General features: G+C 46.7%; 1 protein-coding gene and 1 long non-coding RNA gene across 2 annotated transcripts in view; both read right to left on the bottom strand.

The window, feature by feature from the left end:
* The window catches only part of LOC150065233 (uncharacterized), a 256,479-nt gene that overhangs the window by 41,270 nt on the left and 197,629 nt on the right, over positions 1-17,580 (bottom strand). The gene's annotated exons all lie outside the window — the stretch shown is intronic.
* LOC150065242 (semaphorin-4D-like) lies at positions 1,768-16,168 on the bottom strand. The gene is given in 10 exon segments (XM_090329035.1): positions 1,768-2,094; positions 2,921-3,074; positions 3,155-3,330; positions 5,342-5,493; positions 6,365-6,478; positions 7,763-7,856; positions 9,712-9,810; positions 11,258-11,320; positions 14,691-14,836; positions 16,018-16,168. Coding segments are annotated over 10 exon segments (1,476 nt in total).

Here is a 17,580-nt window from a genome sequence, read left to right as displayed (position 1 = left end):
CACATCTTTATCTCAGGTTTTGGCTGGTTAATTACAGGGAAGAGTCTCATGGCTTTTCCTGCCCTGGCTAGCTTTAAACCTTGTTCTTCAGATCTCAGCCTCCTGAGTAGCTAGGATTACAGGCATGAGCCACCACTCAGCCCCTGGCTTGGGCTCATTTTTGTGGTCTTCTCAATAATCCACGGGAGCTGTCAAACTGAGTGGCACCACAACCCACAGCCAAAAGGCCATTTCAGGCTATACATAGCCATTTCTGCATACGAGCTGTTTCTAAACAGTCTTCCAGGTAAGTGTGTGTGTGCGTGTGTTTGTGTGCATGTGCACACGCATGTGCATTTAAACACATCTATGTGTATGTAAAAACAATTGCTGAACTTTGAAAAGTTTAGGACAAGCTGAACTTGGTGTCAACATTCAGGCTTGCTATTCGAGGACTTGTCTATGGCTAAATGGAGCAATAAGCATAGCTGAGCATTTGGACCTAAGTTTATAGCCTTCATACCTCCAGAATCCATTCGTGGAACAGGACAAAACATTCTTGGGGCCTCTAGTTTGGGAGCAAGTGCACTTTTGAGCTAACAAACTGTAGAGTACAATGAGCAAACACTTTTTCTCACAACCTGACATGTCACCCACACAGTCTCCAGTCTCACAGGTGAGGCATAAGAACGTATTGTCATGGGTTAATGAAAACATGGCTTCTACCGTCTGCGCCAGTGACTAAGTGAAGTTCCATCTCTCTAGTTCAGAGGGTGTACTTTCCAACCTTGACATCTCATATTTCTAGAATGTGTGGAGGTCCAAGGTCAGCTCATCTGGGCTAGACAGACCAGTGCATACAAGCTCGGGAAGACCCATCGAACATCACAGGTACACAAAGCCACAGGCAAGGCAGCCTTCCAGCCCTCCTTCCTGGGCATCTTTACCTTCTTTGAAGATAGCAACAGGTTTTGGACTGGCTCAGAGCTGGGAAACAGCCGTGTCTCTTCAATGATGTGCATGCCGTTTTCCAGTTGGACAGCTTTGTGCAGGGAGCCCTGTGCTGCAAGACCAAATCCACAGGTGGGGCAGAAACCTCCAGAAGGACTCATCAAAGACACTGATATCAGAGCAAGCACTCCTCCTTCACTTTCACATCCCTCACTCACTGAGATGCTGAGACTAAGAGGACAAGTCTGCATCACTAATGAAGAAGAAAGCCTTGCCAAATAAACCATTGCACACTCTCGAGTGACAGGCTACTCTGATTTTGATCATGAGTGGAAGTCCTGTCCCAGGGTTGATCCCAACAACCCTCATCCACAAGGCCCTCAGTGAGACAGGAAGGCAGGTTTCATGTGAGGTGGCTCCTGAGCTCCACTGGCTCTGCAGGACTCAACTAGAGATGTTCAGTAGGTGAGCAGAAGTAAGGTGGGAATGTCCAGTGAGGAGTTGGTGTCCTGCCAGCTGCTATGACTGATTCTGGAAGGCACGGCTGAGGGAAAGTGTGCCCCCCAGGTCAGGGCCCACGTCAGCCTGGCTCCTCCCTGGCTGCAGGGACAAAGCCTCCCAGCTGCACTTAGGGATGCCAGGCTGCTCAGTGCTCACAACCACTACATGCACTGCAGTGCATGACCCGCTCCCATTCTCCAACCACAGAGTTTCTTTGCACCAGCCCACTCTGCCTCTCTGTGAGCATTCCAGGCAGCTGTGAGCTCTGCATCTGGCAGGCCAGCTGTGCTAGCACCTCAGGAATCTTTCACTCTATCACAAACCACCAGAGTCCCCTCAGAGGAGATGCTCTGTCATGGAAGCACAGGGGATCATAAGGAACTTCCCAGTCTTCTTCCTCAAGGACACGCACACGGCGACTGCAAAGCCCTCGAACCCACCTGTGCCGATAAACATGACATCATAGAAGGTCCCGTCCAGGGCCTGGGTCCTGTCCACCACAATCTGGGTGTAGCTCACGTCTTTCTTTACTAAGGTGGGCCTGTTGCCTATTGGAGTGACAGAGTCCCCTATCAAAGGGTGTTCTCTGACGAACAGCAGCGTTCTGTCTGGTAAATGCAAAGAGCTGTTGTAGTTGGCTGCACGCGTCTGGCTGTTGATGCACTGTGAGGATAAAATTTCCCGGGGTTACTGCGCCTGACCGAGCACACACCGGCAGTGAGGCCAGGGGCAGCACCGCTCATCTCCAAAGATGGAGGACAGCAAGAGATGGCCTCTCCACGGCAGTCAGAGGAGACAGTGTTTAAGCACAGGCAGAAGATATAACTGTCCTTCACACACAATCTGGGGAGGAAGTATGATCAGTGAAGAGGACAGAGGGTTTCAAATGGACAATACTCATATGATGGAAACATACCAACCAAACATTGCTGAAAAACAGGCATAAAGGATAAAAGGTAAAGATTGTGTAGCATCCTTTCCCTTATAAACAAAGCTCCAAATTCATGAGCATAAAATGCGTGGGTTACTCAACCCAGTTCCCAGAAGCAATAATGAAAGGAGCAGTTTCAGATATACAGAGAAAGTCAGTCCTGAGAGAAGCAACATCCAAGAACCAGCCAAATACCCATTTAAGGCACTGGAAACAATGAGCAGGTATTCAGATTATGCAGTTCTCTGCAGGAGACTGAAAAAGAAACGATTCTAATTGTAAGATGCGATAATGTATGACGTTAATTGTACAAAACTGCCTGTTAGTACCACAGCTTATCGAAAGAGATTGTGCTGAGACTTATTACCCAGCACACAGAAGAGAAAGGACCTTAGCTCAGTGCTTGAACCCAGAGAGCACCGGGCCTCGGACAGAGAGGATAGTGTGGCCAGTTGAACCACTTGCAGGGAAGTTCTGGTTCCTCTATAAAGTTTCAGTCCCTGAGCCTGGACCCTTGAACCAGAAGGACATCCCTCCCTGCAGCCCTGTCGCACTCACCATTCCAGGTCGAGGCTTGGGTACTTTACCATGGTAGATCAGCCACTTGGGGTAAAAATCCACACGTGCATTCTGCATGTAGTTCCCATGAGAGAACACGGCCTCCACTGTGGACAGTGAGTAGGTACAGATGGCAGACAGACCCACACTGTTCCTGCAGAGGGCAGGCTATTTAGGTTCCTGGGATGCAGCAGGCCAGAGGGAAGCACCCCAACCCACAGAGGGCACACATACAGCTGTGATGTGAAGAGTGCATAGATCACAGGCTCCTTATCTGCTGGGGGCCGAAGTATGAAGGCATCTTGCAATACATTAAAGAACAGGCCTAGGTCTGAGTGGAAGCAGAGTAGTTTGGCCTTCAGGAAAGATGTCCACTTATTCTGTAAAATCTTTTGGCCACCTTGATCATCCTGCAATAGGAGAGATAGGACGTTACAGGCAGTCTAGATGATTCTGCAATCAGGTAGTCTACCTAAAGTGTATAGTCCCTTTTCAAAGGAATGGTTCAGACAAGATCTATTATATGAAAGAAAAGCACTGTAACAATGCTGGCTTAGATTTGACTATCTTCATCAAAATGAAACATAATACAACAATTTTCTCCCTAAAATCTCATGTGATGATAGCTAAACCAGACACATTTACATCTCCCCAAGCACTGCTGAGCTCTGGCTCTGAAATGGCTTCTGCCTTATCTTCCATGAGTGTGACAAATGTGAGAAGGTGAATATGGGAGGGCCAGGCAGTGGCAGGTAATCTCCACCTGAGGCTGGATGTCCCTCTTAGAGAAATCAACCCTCTGTGCTATCATGAACACTGTTCTAGGGATCTCTAGTAATTATTGCTAATCTTTTATTGTGCCTAATTTGCATATTAAAGTTTCTCATTCATACATCTGTGTAGGGAAGGAAGCATATATGAGTTTTGGTAGCATATGTGTTTTTAGGAGCCCATTGGGGTCTTGGAACAAATGTCCTATTTGTTAGTGGGAACACACTGAACTGAATCTGGGAATTGTGCACACAGCGGATAGGAGATGGAGACGCTTCTTTTATGTTAGACACAATGATTTTCTATCTCAACGGTGAAGTCCTAGGAGGACAAATGAGGAATTTTCTTTCTGACGACCAGCAGGGGCATTTTCCAGCAGGTCTGCGGCCATTTGTCTGATGGGCTTTTGAGTCCTGCGTAGCAGGGGAGGGATGTGTGTGCACAGGGAGGCAGGGACGGGGCCTGTGCTCAGACCAGCACTGCCAGGTGGTTCAGGACGAGAACTGGACTCTCACAAGGACAAAGGAAGCCACGTCAGACCAGACCTGTAGAGACCAGAGTCTTCTGTTTGGTTTAGGGTGGGGGAGGCAGTTCACAACATATCCCAGGGTATGGATCCTGCCATACCCTGTAAAGGACTCGGCCAAGCTGGGTGTGGTCGGTGTGTTCTGACAGCCCCAGGGCAGGAGGGGAGAATGAGAGCTCTTAGCCCCTTGTGCCAATGCCATTGCAAGGTCCTTTGCATACCTGCTGAGAGTTCTGCACTCACCGTGCCCACCTACCACACCACGTCAATTTTATGCCATATGGCCTCATTGTTCTATCATTAATGAATACTGCTAATATTGTTCTATGACTAATTTATGCATTACTATTTCCATAGGTATATATATATGGAATAAAACTGCATAAATGACATTGAGATGAACTCAGGCCTGCAGGTTGAGGAGTGGGCATGTATAGTGGATGACAATTAGGGAACTGAGTTAACAAGCTGTGGACAGAGGTCTTAGTTAGTAAGGTGCTAGTTAGATATGTCAAGTATGCACAACAGCTATTTCCTGCCTTGCATTCTAGACTGTTAAGAGAGAGGTATCCAGAGTGGGGGGGCAGTTAAAACATGTGGTTCCATCCATTACTGATTGTGTTTTCCTGGGTTCCAATGCTCTATCTAAGACCTGTTAGTCTGCTTGCCCTCTAATGCCAGCCAAGCCACTCAAGACAATTCTCTGTGCCCCATAAGCACCTGCATGTAGTAGCATCCTCGCCTCTGCCCCTCCACACACTGGAGGCTTTTAGACTGACACACATTTTACTGCAGATTTCACTTTTTACACTTAAGGCACAGATTCACGGATGTAGACTGAGAGCTTCAAGAAATGAGATTTGAAACTCGTAACCAACTTCTCCTAAGCTGAGGAGGCCTCAGGTCAGCGTTGAGAACCACAGCTGTTCAGTCAACTGCATGATAGGAGAGAATGTCACTTTAGTCCCACAGATACCATTGGAGCCGCCAAGAACAGGAGCTCGACATCGCAGAGGCCTCTCCAAAGAGGCTTCTATGACAGGAAGGGATTGGGTGGCAGGAAAAGGAGCATTTCCAGAGCTGGTCCCCAGGACAGAAGACCAAGGCTAGCAAGCAGCACTCACCACACACACTCTTGCAATGCGGGGGATCTTTAACTGGAAGAAGAAGTCGTACTCCACAGACAATTCTGTGAAGAAGAAGTAGACCTTGTTCTCATCACCCTTGACGCCGGAGGGGCTTTTGCGTATCACTTCAGCATGGACGAAGTTAGGCTCTGTAGAGAGAAGAGACAAGATTGTCCCTGCTCATGGAGTTTTGTGTTCCTGCCTGCCCCCCCCCCCCCATGTCACAGCCAGTCACTGCAGACTTGAGGGCATCCCTGAAGGACATCTAGAATGTGAGTGTCACATTATAAAGAGACTTCAGTGTGGTGACTGATGACAGTCCCCAGCGTGTCTCCTCCTGTCTCATTCTCTCTAACCACGCATAATTGGCCCTGGTGTTGGCCTGGTGGTATAGGACAGTTCTACCATGATCATCCCACAAGCTTTCGGGAACCGCTTAGCCGGCAGACAGACCATCTTCTGATTTAAATAAATGAGTCAATCCAGTTAGCCCTGACCACAGGAAGCAGATATGCTAAGACTGTGCCATTGGCTGGCCCCCTTCAATGAGTTGGTGGCTGTCCCTCAATATAGGCCATAGGACCTGCCAACAGACCACGAGGCTTCAGAAAAGCCCTGGGCCTTACTTTCCGGCACCCCTAAGGAAAGCCCAGCTAGAAGCCTCCTAGCATCCACCTGCAATTTCAGACCTCAGCCAGGTGTTGGCCTAATGCCTTCTGACCTGGCCCTGGAGGCTGACACAAAGACTGCATCTTTCATGTCACACCCAAATGATACCCCATCCTAATGGGAAACCTGTCATTTCTCCACTTGACATTTCAATGTCACTTTTGGAAGTGTTTGAAGTCCATTTTCAGGGAAGAAGATCGAAGGCACACCCTTATATTCATAAAGGGTCCCTAGCAGTTCCTGTGGTTCCACTGTGCTGAGGCTGAGAACTCAGGACTCTCACAGCTCAGTGACAGCCAGAAGGGAAGTCTACCAGAGCATTCCCTTCAGCTAATAGACCTGGTGTCTTACCATGCAGCCATGGGATGTCAGATTCCGTTCACAGATGAGTATGGAAATAGGTTCGGGAGATGATGAACTCACTTCCCAAGAAATTATATGTTGTCCCAGCATAAAGTTCTCCATCTATCCAGGCCCAGAAGCAGGGAGGACAGAGAAATAGGATGTCAGATGAGCCCTCTGTTGCATCAGGGAAATGATTTTCTTTTTTTGTTCCACTACTGATCTTAAACTCAGAGTCCAAAACCTCAAGAATGGCACTTTCCCACTTGAGCCACAGCTCCACTTCCAGCTTTTGGTAGCTTATTGGACATAAGAGCTCCATGGGATTTCCTACTCAAGCTGGTTTTGAATTGTGATTCTCAGGTCTCTGCGTCTCGCTTGACTAGGGTTATAAATGTGAGTTCTCAACATCTGGCTGAAGTCAATTTCTTTGTAACTGCATTAAGCCTTCAAGTGGAAGAGATAAGATTTCCCTAGATATCCCTAGACTTCCCAGATGCCATATCCACTTTGTACCTTGATGACTTTTCTTTGACAAGTGCTACATTGAACTGCATTTTTTTCCAGGTCTTGGGCTTGAGCTCATTGCCTGAGCACTGTCCTTGGACTTTCTCAACACTAGAGCTCTACCACTCGAGCCACAGCAACACTTCCAGCTTTTTTCTATGTATGTGGCACCGAGGAATTGAACCCGGATCATCGTGCATGCTAGGCAAGCACTCTACCACTAGGCCAAACCTCGACCATGAGCTGCAATTTTTGAGTAATGGAACCCAAATGAAAACTTCCCACAACAAGTAAAATGACAGTAGCATAGCTGCTCCTTCCTTTACCATGGGCTTCATCCTACTTCAACCATAGTAAAACATTGGAAAGCAAAACGCCCTTTCCTTTTAGCCCAAACACAGGTGACCTCACCTGCAGTAAATGTGCTAAGAACACAGCCTGCAGGTAGGAAAAAATCACTTCATCCAAAGCCTTCTTTCTAATATTCCCATGTGACATACACTGTGCTGAAGGTGAAGACGGAATGGGTGCAATCACAGAGTCACTAGTGTATGGCGCTCTGTTTCAGTAGTGGATAGCCATGAGAGTTAAGGAGCACTTGCGGAAGAGTTCCGTAACTCTCATCAAGCAGATGCCTGGGGCTCACGGAAGATCTGATCATTGTATACCAATGATGAATATAAAGCAGTATGCTAAAATGTTGAGCTGGTTATTCCTTGAATGGTGAAATCAAATCTCTTTGTGCTAGGTAAGGGGGTCTATGAAAACAAACGCACATATCTGCAAGGGCAAGCAATGTTCAGACAAGGCCAGGAAAGAAAGAGGAAGGAAAGCAGAGATCAACGCCTGAGTAGGAGCCCGTAAGTGTTGGGGGTGAGGAACCTGAGCAGAAGGACTCACCAACCATGGTGGATGTATAAGTGTGAGCAGGGTTAAAAGGACACTTTCCTCTGCCATCTTGCTTTATCCACAGAAATTTAAAGGATGTTATGTTCTAAAATTAAATAATGAGAGAAGGAATCATAAGACATCCGATTTTCCATTATAACAATGTGTCTTTATACCATTTCATTTCATAGATTCCTTGTTCTGGGAAGACCAACAGAGATGAGAAAATGCATGCTGGACTACGGGAGACTTTCCCTTGGAGACAGGGTGTATGTCACCTAGCTCCATCTCCAGCCTGGTACCTCAGTCCTTGGTTGAGCTATGAAGGATCTCAAAGCTTCTCCTCATATGGAAAATGGAGACAGAGAAGTTGGTAGATCGAGTTGTTAGGAAGGCCAGTGAGAACCACAGACAGAGCATGTTTAATAAGTGACCATAGAATGCAGCATTATATTACAATAACACAGAGAGAACCACAATATCCAAGAATCAGGTAATGGGGATTTTTTGTTAAAAATAAAAAGACAAATAAAAAGTAGACCCCCCCCCTGATAACATATGCCAAATGGACCCATGTTCTCAAATCTCAAAGCAATGACAAGCTGCACTGATAGAAAGGACAGGCCAGGACTTCAACCATGGAGTAATTTCTTTACCTAAATAAGAAATAAAGTGGGTAGAACCAACTGGAAACTTATCCAACCCAGAAAAGCAAAATGAAATAACAGGCAAAACTCAGAGAAATGTCGTAAAATGGTAGCTGAGATGCTTTCTTCCCTGATAACTCTTTGATGAGCAAAAACCTTCTAGAAAACAGCTTTTCTTTTTGTACTTAAGCAAAAAGAAGTGTCTACCTTTTAGGACTCAGGTTGTTATAGCTCAGAAACATCTCCTTCACTCCTTAGCAATGTATAATACCAGCATCAGAGGACAACAAGTATCACATAGGACCACCGAATGGATCTCACTGCAAGAATTGTGTTTCCTAAGTTAATTTTTTTCTCATGTGAGACAGTGTCTCACTCTGAGCCCTGAACTCCTAATCTCTTACCTTAGTCTCTGGATTGCTTGCTAAGAGTACAAGCAGATGTCACAACCCCTGAGGCATTAAATTCACCATTAGAACCTCTAATGAGGTTATACTTTACTGTGTTATTTCTCTGATACAAGGCTGAATTTCATTTTCAGTGCTGAAAATCAAACTCAGGGTCTCTTGCATAGTAGGTAAGTATTCTACCATTCCTGATTCCAACTTGTACATGCTAACATTTCCATGCATGCATAAATGTTCACTGCTCAGGGCCCAGGAGCATGGCCTAGTGGTAGAGTGCTTGCCCAGCATGCAGAAAGCCCTGGGTTCAATTCCTCAATACCAGATACACAGAAAAGGCCAGAATGATGCTGTGGCTCAAGTGGTAGAGCTCTAGGCTTGAAAAAGCCCAAGGACAGTGTTTATGCCCTGAGTTCAAGCCCCAGGACTGCCCCACCCCCACCAAAATACACCACTCAAATCCAGGCATCAACATACTGTCACATTCTTTCTGTCCTCTAGAAATCCAGGCTGAGTGCTTTTAGCTTCCACAAATGAAAGAGAACAGGAAGCACTGGATCCTGTCTGTGTCTGTCTGGCTTAATTTACCATGATCTGCCCTCACTCCTTTCCCATCTACCTTGCCGCAAATGACACAATTGTGTTCTCTCTCTCTCTTGTCATAACACAATTTACGGAACTCAACATATCCAAAGGAATTCCAATCACTTAATGTATGAATAATACTCCATGGTTGTAAATATACCATATTTTCTTTTTTATTCATCTATGGATGAGCTATTAGGTGAATTTCGAATCTTAGTGCTTTGTTTTCTACAAGATAATTTTTGCTACTTTATATCTACCCAATCTAGCCACTGCCCAGGCTGCTATGAGTAGGACTGACCATGAAGTGAATCTGTGTACTCACCAGATAGTCACACACAGGCTGGAATGCATTGGTCCCACACACATACAGGACGTCATATGTTAATTGCTGCAGCACTCGCATGTAGTTGAAGCATTCTGTCTGTGGGGAGAGAAACCCCATCAATAGCCAGCCACTACAATGCCCTCCGCATCCCCACTGTGAAGTCTGCATGGCGCTGCCTTGCCTTTCCTCTGGTTTCACATCATAGCCATCTTCTCGCAGCACAGGGCCAGTCCGCAAACACCTAAATCCTAAATTGAACTTGGCTATTTTTATCTTTGTCATGTTCACAATGTTATTTCAGTCCCTAATTGACAAAGCCCTGCTGACCAAACCAACAACTACTTTTACTGTTGACCTCAAATTATATTAAGGACACCTCTGTACAAAGACACATTGGGACAAAAGAAATTCTGTAGAACTAATAGCAATAACTAACCTGTTATAATGAATTATTCATGCAGGCTAATTTGGCTACATTTGTATTACAGAAGAGTCTAGAAACTATTTTCTTTGGGAATTGTTTTCTAGCATTGTATGATCAATAATAATGAGCTAACATTATGCCTTAGTGAACCCAAGATTTTTTTTTATCCCATAAAGACTGTATATGATCGTAGCTTTAAAAGTCCTAACAAATGGTATTTGCTAATTGTGCTAAGAAAAATGGGCCCTGTTAATGAATTTTAAATGTTTGGTTAAAAATGAAATGGTTATTTAAAAAGAAAAAAGACATTTATTGTACTCTCACAAGCACACAAACCATTTCTTGGGGTGGACTCTGCCTCCCATGAGGCACTGCCCTCTGCTAGAACACACCGAGACTGGAAAGAAGTTTTCTTCCAGTCCTACTCTCACCTGAAGGGAGAAGCTGGGCACAGAGAAGATGTCACCAATTGTCCAGCCACAAGACTTCAGGGGGACTAAGTCTCCACAAAGGGACCCACATGTTAGTTAGGGCTGACAACACTTGGATTGTATGTGCAACACTCAGAACTTGTATAAGCTTAGGGAAGGGTTTTGGCTGTGTCTGTTTGGAAACTGTTGGGATTTAGTTCACAATCGGCCAAAGGGAGGGGTGGGAACCCCAGGTCACTCTCTGGCTCTGCGCAGGGAAGCCAGAGCCAGTGGCCAGTTCCCTCTACCTTTAAGATCCTGCAGTATGTGTGAGTGTGATTCCATCAGTGCCCGCTGCCCTTTGGCTTCCTCAGGGCACACTGGGTTTCAAGACAAATGTTTTAGGAAAAGTGGCTAACCTGTTCTTACATGTGTCTGGGGAAAAGTGTGTTTTGTAAAACATTTCATTTTCAGCTAGTCAATAATGGCTGGACTTGGCTATAATTCAGCTGCCATGTGCAATGCATCCATAACTAGGTTCTAGAAGTTTGAAACCTGGGCATCTGCAGGTACCAGGTGCGGACAGACCCAACAGGAGTATTCAGCCCCTCACCACACCTAGCTACATGCAGAAGATGCTCAATCTCAACTGGGGAGATTAGGCAACGAAAGAAAACACGCGGGGTCTGTAGTTGACAAAAGCATTTACCTCTTTTGATCTCCCTTTTCCCACGTAGTCTGCTTTGGTCTTAGCTGAGGCCTTCCAGTGTACCTAGTAGAGAAGGATGAATAAAAGCTAAACCATGGGATAAACACTCACAGCTCAAAGGCATATAGAGTTCAGAGGCCAGGTGCTTGTGACACGAGGTAAAACCTCAGATTTGAGAGGATGACTGGGGAGCCATTTGGGGCTTCCTAAATATTCTGATTATTGCCCTGATAGAAAGTAGTGGGCCATAGAAGGCTCTCAGAACCTTCTGGTCCACTATGAAAGAACAGCAGAAACTAAAGCATTAAAGTGGGAAAAATGATCTTGTAAAAATCAAAACACCAAGCTTTGAGATTCACCTAATAGCCCATAAATAAAAAAAATAAAAAAATAAAATGTGTTATGTTTACAACCATGGGGTATTATTCATACACTAAGTGATTGGAATTCCTTTGAGATGCTAAGTTCAGTAAATTGTGTTATGACAGTCTACTGAAATGAGAGAGAGAGAGAGAGAGAGAGAGAGAGAGAGAGAGAGAGAGAGAGAGAGAGAGAGAGAGAGAGAGAGAGAGAGAACACAATTCTGTCATTTGTAACAAGATAGATGGGAAAGGAGTGAGGGCACATCATGGTAAATTAAAAAAGCCAGACAGACACAGACAGGATCCAGTACTTTCTGTTCTCTTCCATTTCTAGAAGCTAAAAGCACTCAGCCTGGATTTCTAGAGGATAGAAAGAGTGTGACTGTATGACGATGCCTAGATTTGAGCGGTGCATTGGTGGGGGGCAGTCCTGGGGCTTGAACTCAGAGCATAAACACTGTCCTTGGATTTATTCAAGGCTAGGGCTCTACCACTTGAGCAACAGCATCATTCTGGCCATTTCTGCATATATATAATGAAGAATTGAACCCAGGACTTTCTGCATGCTGGGCAAGCACTCTACCACTAGGCCATACTCCTGGGCCTTGAGCAGTGCACATTTATGCAGGCATGGAAATGTTAGCATGTACAAGTAACACATGCAAAAGAAGAAAGGCTTTTAGAAGAAGAAAGAAGAAAGAAGAAGAAGGAGGAGGAAGGGGCAGGGGAAAGGGAGAAAGACGAAAAGAAAGGAAGAAAGAAGAAATCTGGAGGCCACCTCTTTCAGCCTTGGCAGAATTATGGTTTCTTATAGGTTGGAGGCCAGAGGTGGTGGTGAAAATATCAGGAGTACTGTCAGCTCCGTACCATCCTAAAGATGATCCAGGCTGCTGCCTCTCAGGAATGAGACTGGGAGCTTCTGGTGTGGGGCCTGCTCTCCAAAGTGATCACAGGGCTGATTGCTGCATAAGACAGATGGGGAAACAGAGGCCCTAGACTCCTGCCTTACTTCCCCAAATGACCAGCACCGCTTGCTGGGTGAGGATAGAAACCGATGAAAAATAACAGGAGGGATTATTCAGTGCTCTAAGACCCGCACAGGTTATGGGGCTTAGCAGTTAGAAAGCCCACAGACCTTCTTGGAAGAAGGGAGCCCTGGTGAGGGGTCCTTCTGAACTAATGCAGTGGGTTCTCCCCAAAATGTCCCAGGAGCTGACAAACCACACAGGTGACAACACTGCACTGGATGTCTAACTGGATACACAAGTGGTTGAACAAAATCCCACTTGCCTGAAAACTCATCTAACTTCATGAAACCCTGAAGGATGGGGGCATCAGTGGTAACTGGTACTGAACCATATTTCCAGGCTTTTCACTAAGAAATTCCAGCAGGCAGAGCTCCGGGCTGAGGGACCAGGAGGACAGGGCTCAGAGGTACAAGACACAGAGAGGAAGGGCTGCATGGGCCTACAGCACCACCCTGTCTGGTGACTTCTGAGAGAAATAGAATTTGCACAGGGTAAGGCTCTGCAAGCCACCCATGTGTCAAAAATTAGGAATAAGCCAGATGCCAGGGATGAGGACAGAGCATTGGCATAGGAGTAGGGACAGCAGATGCTCACCACCAGCTAGGAACAGCCTGGGCAGAGAGCAAGGAAACAACCCCAGGACACGTGGTACCAAGAGGCTGGTCAAAGCCTGCCACCATTTCACAGCCTGCCACTGAGCATCAACTAAGGACCTGGAGTTGGAGCTTAGCTCAGGGGTGGGCATTTGTCCAGCCTGCATGAGGTCCATTTCCATGGCCTAAACCTCTGACAGAAACAAAACAGGACCAATCTGCAAGCAGTGGAAGCAAAGTAAAGGTGTTTACAAGTCAAACCACTGAAACCTCTTTTGCTCTCTGAGTGGCAGTAAGTCCCAAACCCCTTGTGGTGAGGGCTGGTAAGCAAAGGCAGGCCTCCTGCATCTGTCTCCACTTTCTCAATGCACTGAAACGGAAGGATCAAACAGCTTGCGGCAACCCTTTGCAACATATAGGAGTTAGGATTGCCAGTTGAAGAGGGAAGGCAGAAGTAAAACACGATGCACTTACAACTTCGGTGAAAAGCATACTTTGACTTTGTTGCTGTGTGGACCAGTAGGAAGGACTCTGTCTACACAAGGGTCCTGGCTCTCCAGGCCCCTCTTCCCAGCAGGCCCTGCTCCCAGCAAGGGATGTTCCCAGGCAGCCCCACATGTGAGAAGACAAGAGGCCTGCAGTAGCCACTATTAGGATACAAGGAGCGATGTCAAGGTCAAGACCTAACACAGAACCCAGACTGCTTTCTTTATTTTGTCCATTTGGACAGAATGGCTTGATGCAGCCAGAGTAAGAGCTACCTAGGGACCAGATGATTTCATGTAGATTCAAACTAAATCTTGGAATAATAAAAGCATTCATCCATTTGATTGCCATTGGATGGCATGGATTTTTTTCTCATTCTTTTCCATTTCTTGTTTGTTTATTTGGACAAAAAAGAATCTTTTCCACAAAAACTGCACAGATAAAGGTAGGACCAGAAATTTTTTTCCTTTTCTTCCTTTTTTTTATTTTTGCCAATGCGGGCCTGGGCACTGTCCTTGAACTTTCTCAAGGCTAGTGCTCTACTACTTGAGCCACAGTACCACTTTCAGCTGTTTCTGTGCATGTGATATGGAGGAATCAAACCCAGGGCTTCATGTATGCTAGGCCAGCACTCGACCACTAGGTCATACTCCTGGTCCCAGGATTTTTCTGTAAGGCCACCAAACACAGGCAAGGTGCCAAGTAAGATCAAAGCCTGACCTATGAAACCACAGGAGTGAAGTGCTAGTATAATCACAGTTTTTGGTCATGGTCATGTTAGAAAGTTATCCAAAATGAAAAGCTCAAAGGAACAGTTGATAAGAAATGGCCCCTCAGCACCTCCTGAGATGAGATCCATGAAGGCACAAGGCACTAGAAAGCACAATGTAGTTTATGAGAGCAGGAGAAGATGCACGTTCCAGTGAGGAGATGCCACCCAAAGTAGAGTGTGCCCATCACCCACCTCCTGCTTCTTCTGAGAGATGTTGAGCATGCTCAGTGCAAAGATGGCTTCCCGGGCACCGACGTAGAGCGTATCCTTGTATTCATTCAGCAACAACTCTGAGTAGTTGAAGATCCCTGGCTCATTAAACTGTGTCAGATCTACCTCTGAGGGAACAAGGGGGCCAGCAGGAACAGGAAAGAGAAATAGACCCAAGATGTCATTTATAATCATGGCTGTTGGCTAAGGATTGGGGACAATGACTTTCATGCTGCAGAGGAAGAGAAGGAGCCTCGCAAAGAAAACAACAATGTTCAAGAAACATGTGTGTGCAGGGGTGGGGGACACCTCTCAGCCAGGTTCTCTTGTGTCACCCAAGGATGTGTGTCTTCCTACCCCCCTTGTCTCTCCTGAGTTCGGAGATTCTTGTTCAGTGGTATTCTGGGAGGTCCCAGGCTGGATGTCTTCACCTGCCCATGTCTCTCATCTATGTACCTCAGCCATCCACTGATTAGATCTTAAAACAACATGACAGTTTAGATGTGTGTGTTGTTGTTTTTTTTGCCAGTCCTGGGCTTGAGCTCAAAGCCTGAGCACCGTCTTTGGACTTTCTCAAGGCTAGAACTCTATCACTTGAGCCTCAGAACCACTTCCAAGTTTTTTTTTCTTCTACGTATGTGGTACCTCAAATCAAACCTGGGTCTTCATGCATGCTAGACAAGCACTCTATTACTAGTTCACACTCCTGGCACCAACAGTTCAGATATTTTTTTAAAGTATTCTTTTAAGGCAGTCTTAAGTATCAAACTTCGTGCTTATGATGTGAAATGCCTCTTGGTGTTTCACTTGGATTATCCTACTTTCTACTTCCATACTGCATACTGGCTGGGAAATGGAAGCAAGAAAGTAGATGCAGCCCATGTTCACTACCTAGTGCTGTGTTTCCCATCCCCTGACCCAGAGTCCCCGGTCCCAAGACACAGGTCCTGGGAGAGGAGATAATCACAGCTGAGACTGGAGAGCAGCAAATGTCACAAGGCCTGACAGTTAAGGAACTCTCTCACCACACTCTTCACCAGTGTGCAGGGTAGGAGCTTATCCCTAGAAGGGCCTGAGTCACTATGGAGTACAAGAAAGACGTTTCCCTTCAGAGATCCCCTAGTCAGGTCCCTGAGCAAGCCTTGAGCAATGTTTCCCCTTACCAAAGCGTCCCACTGCCAGCAGCATGGGCTGCCTGCTCACGCAGAGTGAGAGGCTCAAGAGCTGGGTGCTGAGCTGTTCAAGCCAGTGACCCCTCTGTCCTGTCCCCTCCCTGCAGCACTAGACCCCACTCAGCACTAGCTCTCACCTCCAAGCTCCCAGGTGATCCTGGGTATGGGCGCAAATGCCACCACCATCCCAGATTCCACCAGTAGAGCCAGGAGCAGCCCTCTGATGGGGTCACACCTCTTTATAGGGTGGAGGGCCCCATGTGGGAGGTCTTCAGCAGGCAGGCCCATGGCAGGGAGGAGGAGAAGGAGGAGGAGGAGGAAGAGGAGACTGCAGGGGTTGTGCCAGTGGAGATGACACACAAAGCCAGGACCTGGCAGTTGTGCTCAGAGCTGGCAAGTGGTGGATCCCCAAGAACCAGATATCTCCAGCCAGGTAGGAAGTGGCCTCTTTCTGCTCCAGGGCTTTGAAGATTCCTGTTGCTCTCTTGTGGCCTGCAGAAGAAACACTGGAAGAGGGAAAGGCAAAATCAATTGCCAGGATGTCACCATCATTCTAACAGTGGCCTAGAACTGCATCAGAGCTGAGGCCTTTTGTAGGCCAGACTGGGAATTCTGGCCTCTGTGGCACATCACAGGTACAGGGCAATGGCATGTAGAATAGACCATTAATACCACATGTGGACGCCAGCCATTGGGACTAATGGAAAATCTCTCTTGCTTGTGTTCTGAGCCTCTTGCTTAGCCAGTGGTCCAACCCTTTCCTCCAAGGATATCACCATTACCACCTGCTGAGGTGACCCCCATTCTGTTAGGCAGTGACTTTCACATGCCCCCAGGTGGTACGGGGCCATTTCACCAGGGTTCTCTTGTGCCACACCTACGTTAGCCCACCTGTTCAGAGATGGGATGCTTCTACAGTCCCCGGTGGTTGTGACACAGGCAGAGCACAATGGAGAGGCCCAGACACAAATGGGGATTTCAAAACCACAAAAGGCTACTCTAGACTGAAGCAATAGTATCTTCACCAATTCTCTGGGAATACAAGACAAGATTCCAAAATCAGGCCAGCTTGACCATGGGTCATAATCAAGACCCAGTGGAAGAGGGCCTGAGCCCAAAGGAGGCTCTGACTCATTGTCAGTCCACAGATGTGCACTCCTGAGAGGAGCATGCTCCCGCACATGCTCTGTGAAGGCCCAGAAGTGCCTCCCTCCTGACCCACCAAGAGTGATCCCCATTGTTGATGCCAGGTTCCCTTTACTGTTGACTGTCACCTCCATTTTCCACCACTTTTCTGCACATACTCTATGGGTGTCACTGGGACCAAGTCAACAGAACTTCCCTCCAGAGCCCCTGGGAACCACGATCCTCCTCTCCTCACACTTCATTATTTTGAGACCTTGCTGTTTATTTTGAGTCACGGTGTTTCTGCGTTGCCTATTCTTGCATCCATGCCATCTTCCCTTCGGCCTTCTCGTTAGCTGGGATGGCAGGCATGTGCTATGACTTACCCCTCCCCTACTTCTTCACCACATTCGAAGCAAAGCAACTCATATCCCATTAATAGCTCACTGCGTGCTCACTGTGCAGAAATGCATCAGCATCACCAGAACGATAAAAAGTAGATGACAGCCACCATCTCGCTGTGATGAAACCAGGCAATGATGGGACTACAGGTGGCTTGGAAAGTCTAAGCCAGC

This window comes from Megascapheus bottae, chromosome 3, assembly GCF_031878675.1.
Source record: "Megascapheus bottae isolate mThoBot1 chromosome 3, mThoBot2.hap1, whole genome shotgun sequence".
Taxonomy (NCBI): domain Eukaryota; kingdom Metazoa; phylum Chordata; class Mammalia; order Rodentia; family Geomyidae; genus Megascapheus; species Megascapheus bottae.
Note: the sequence above shows the minus strand (reverse complement) of the source record. Positions and strands in the feature narration are given on the sequence as shown.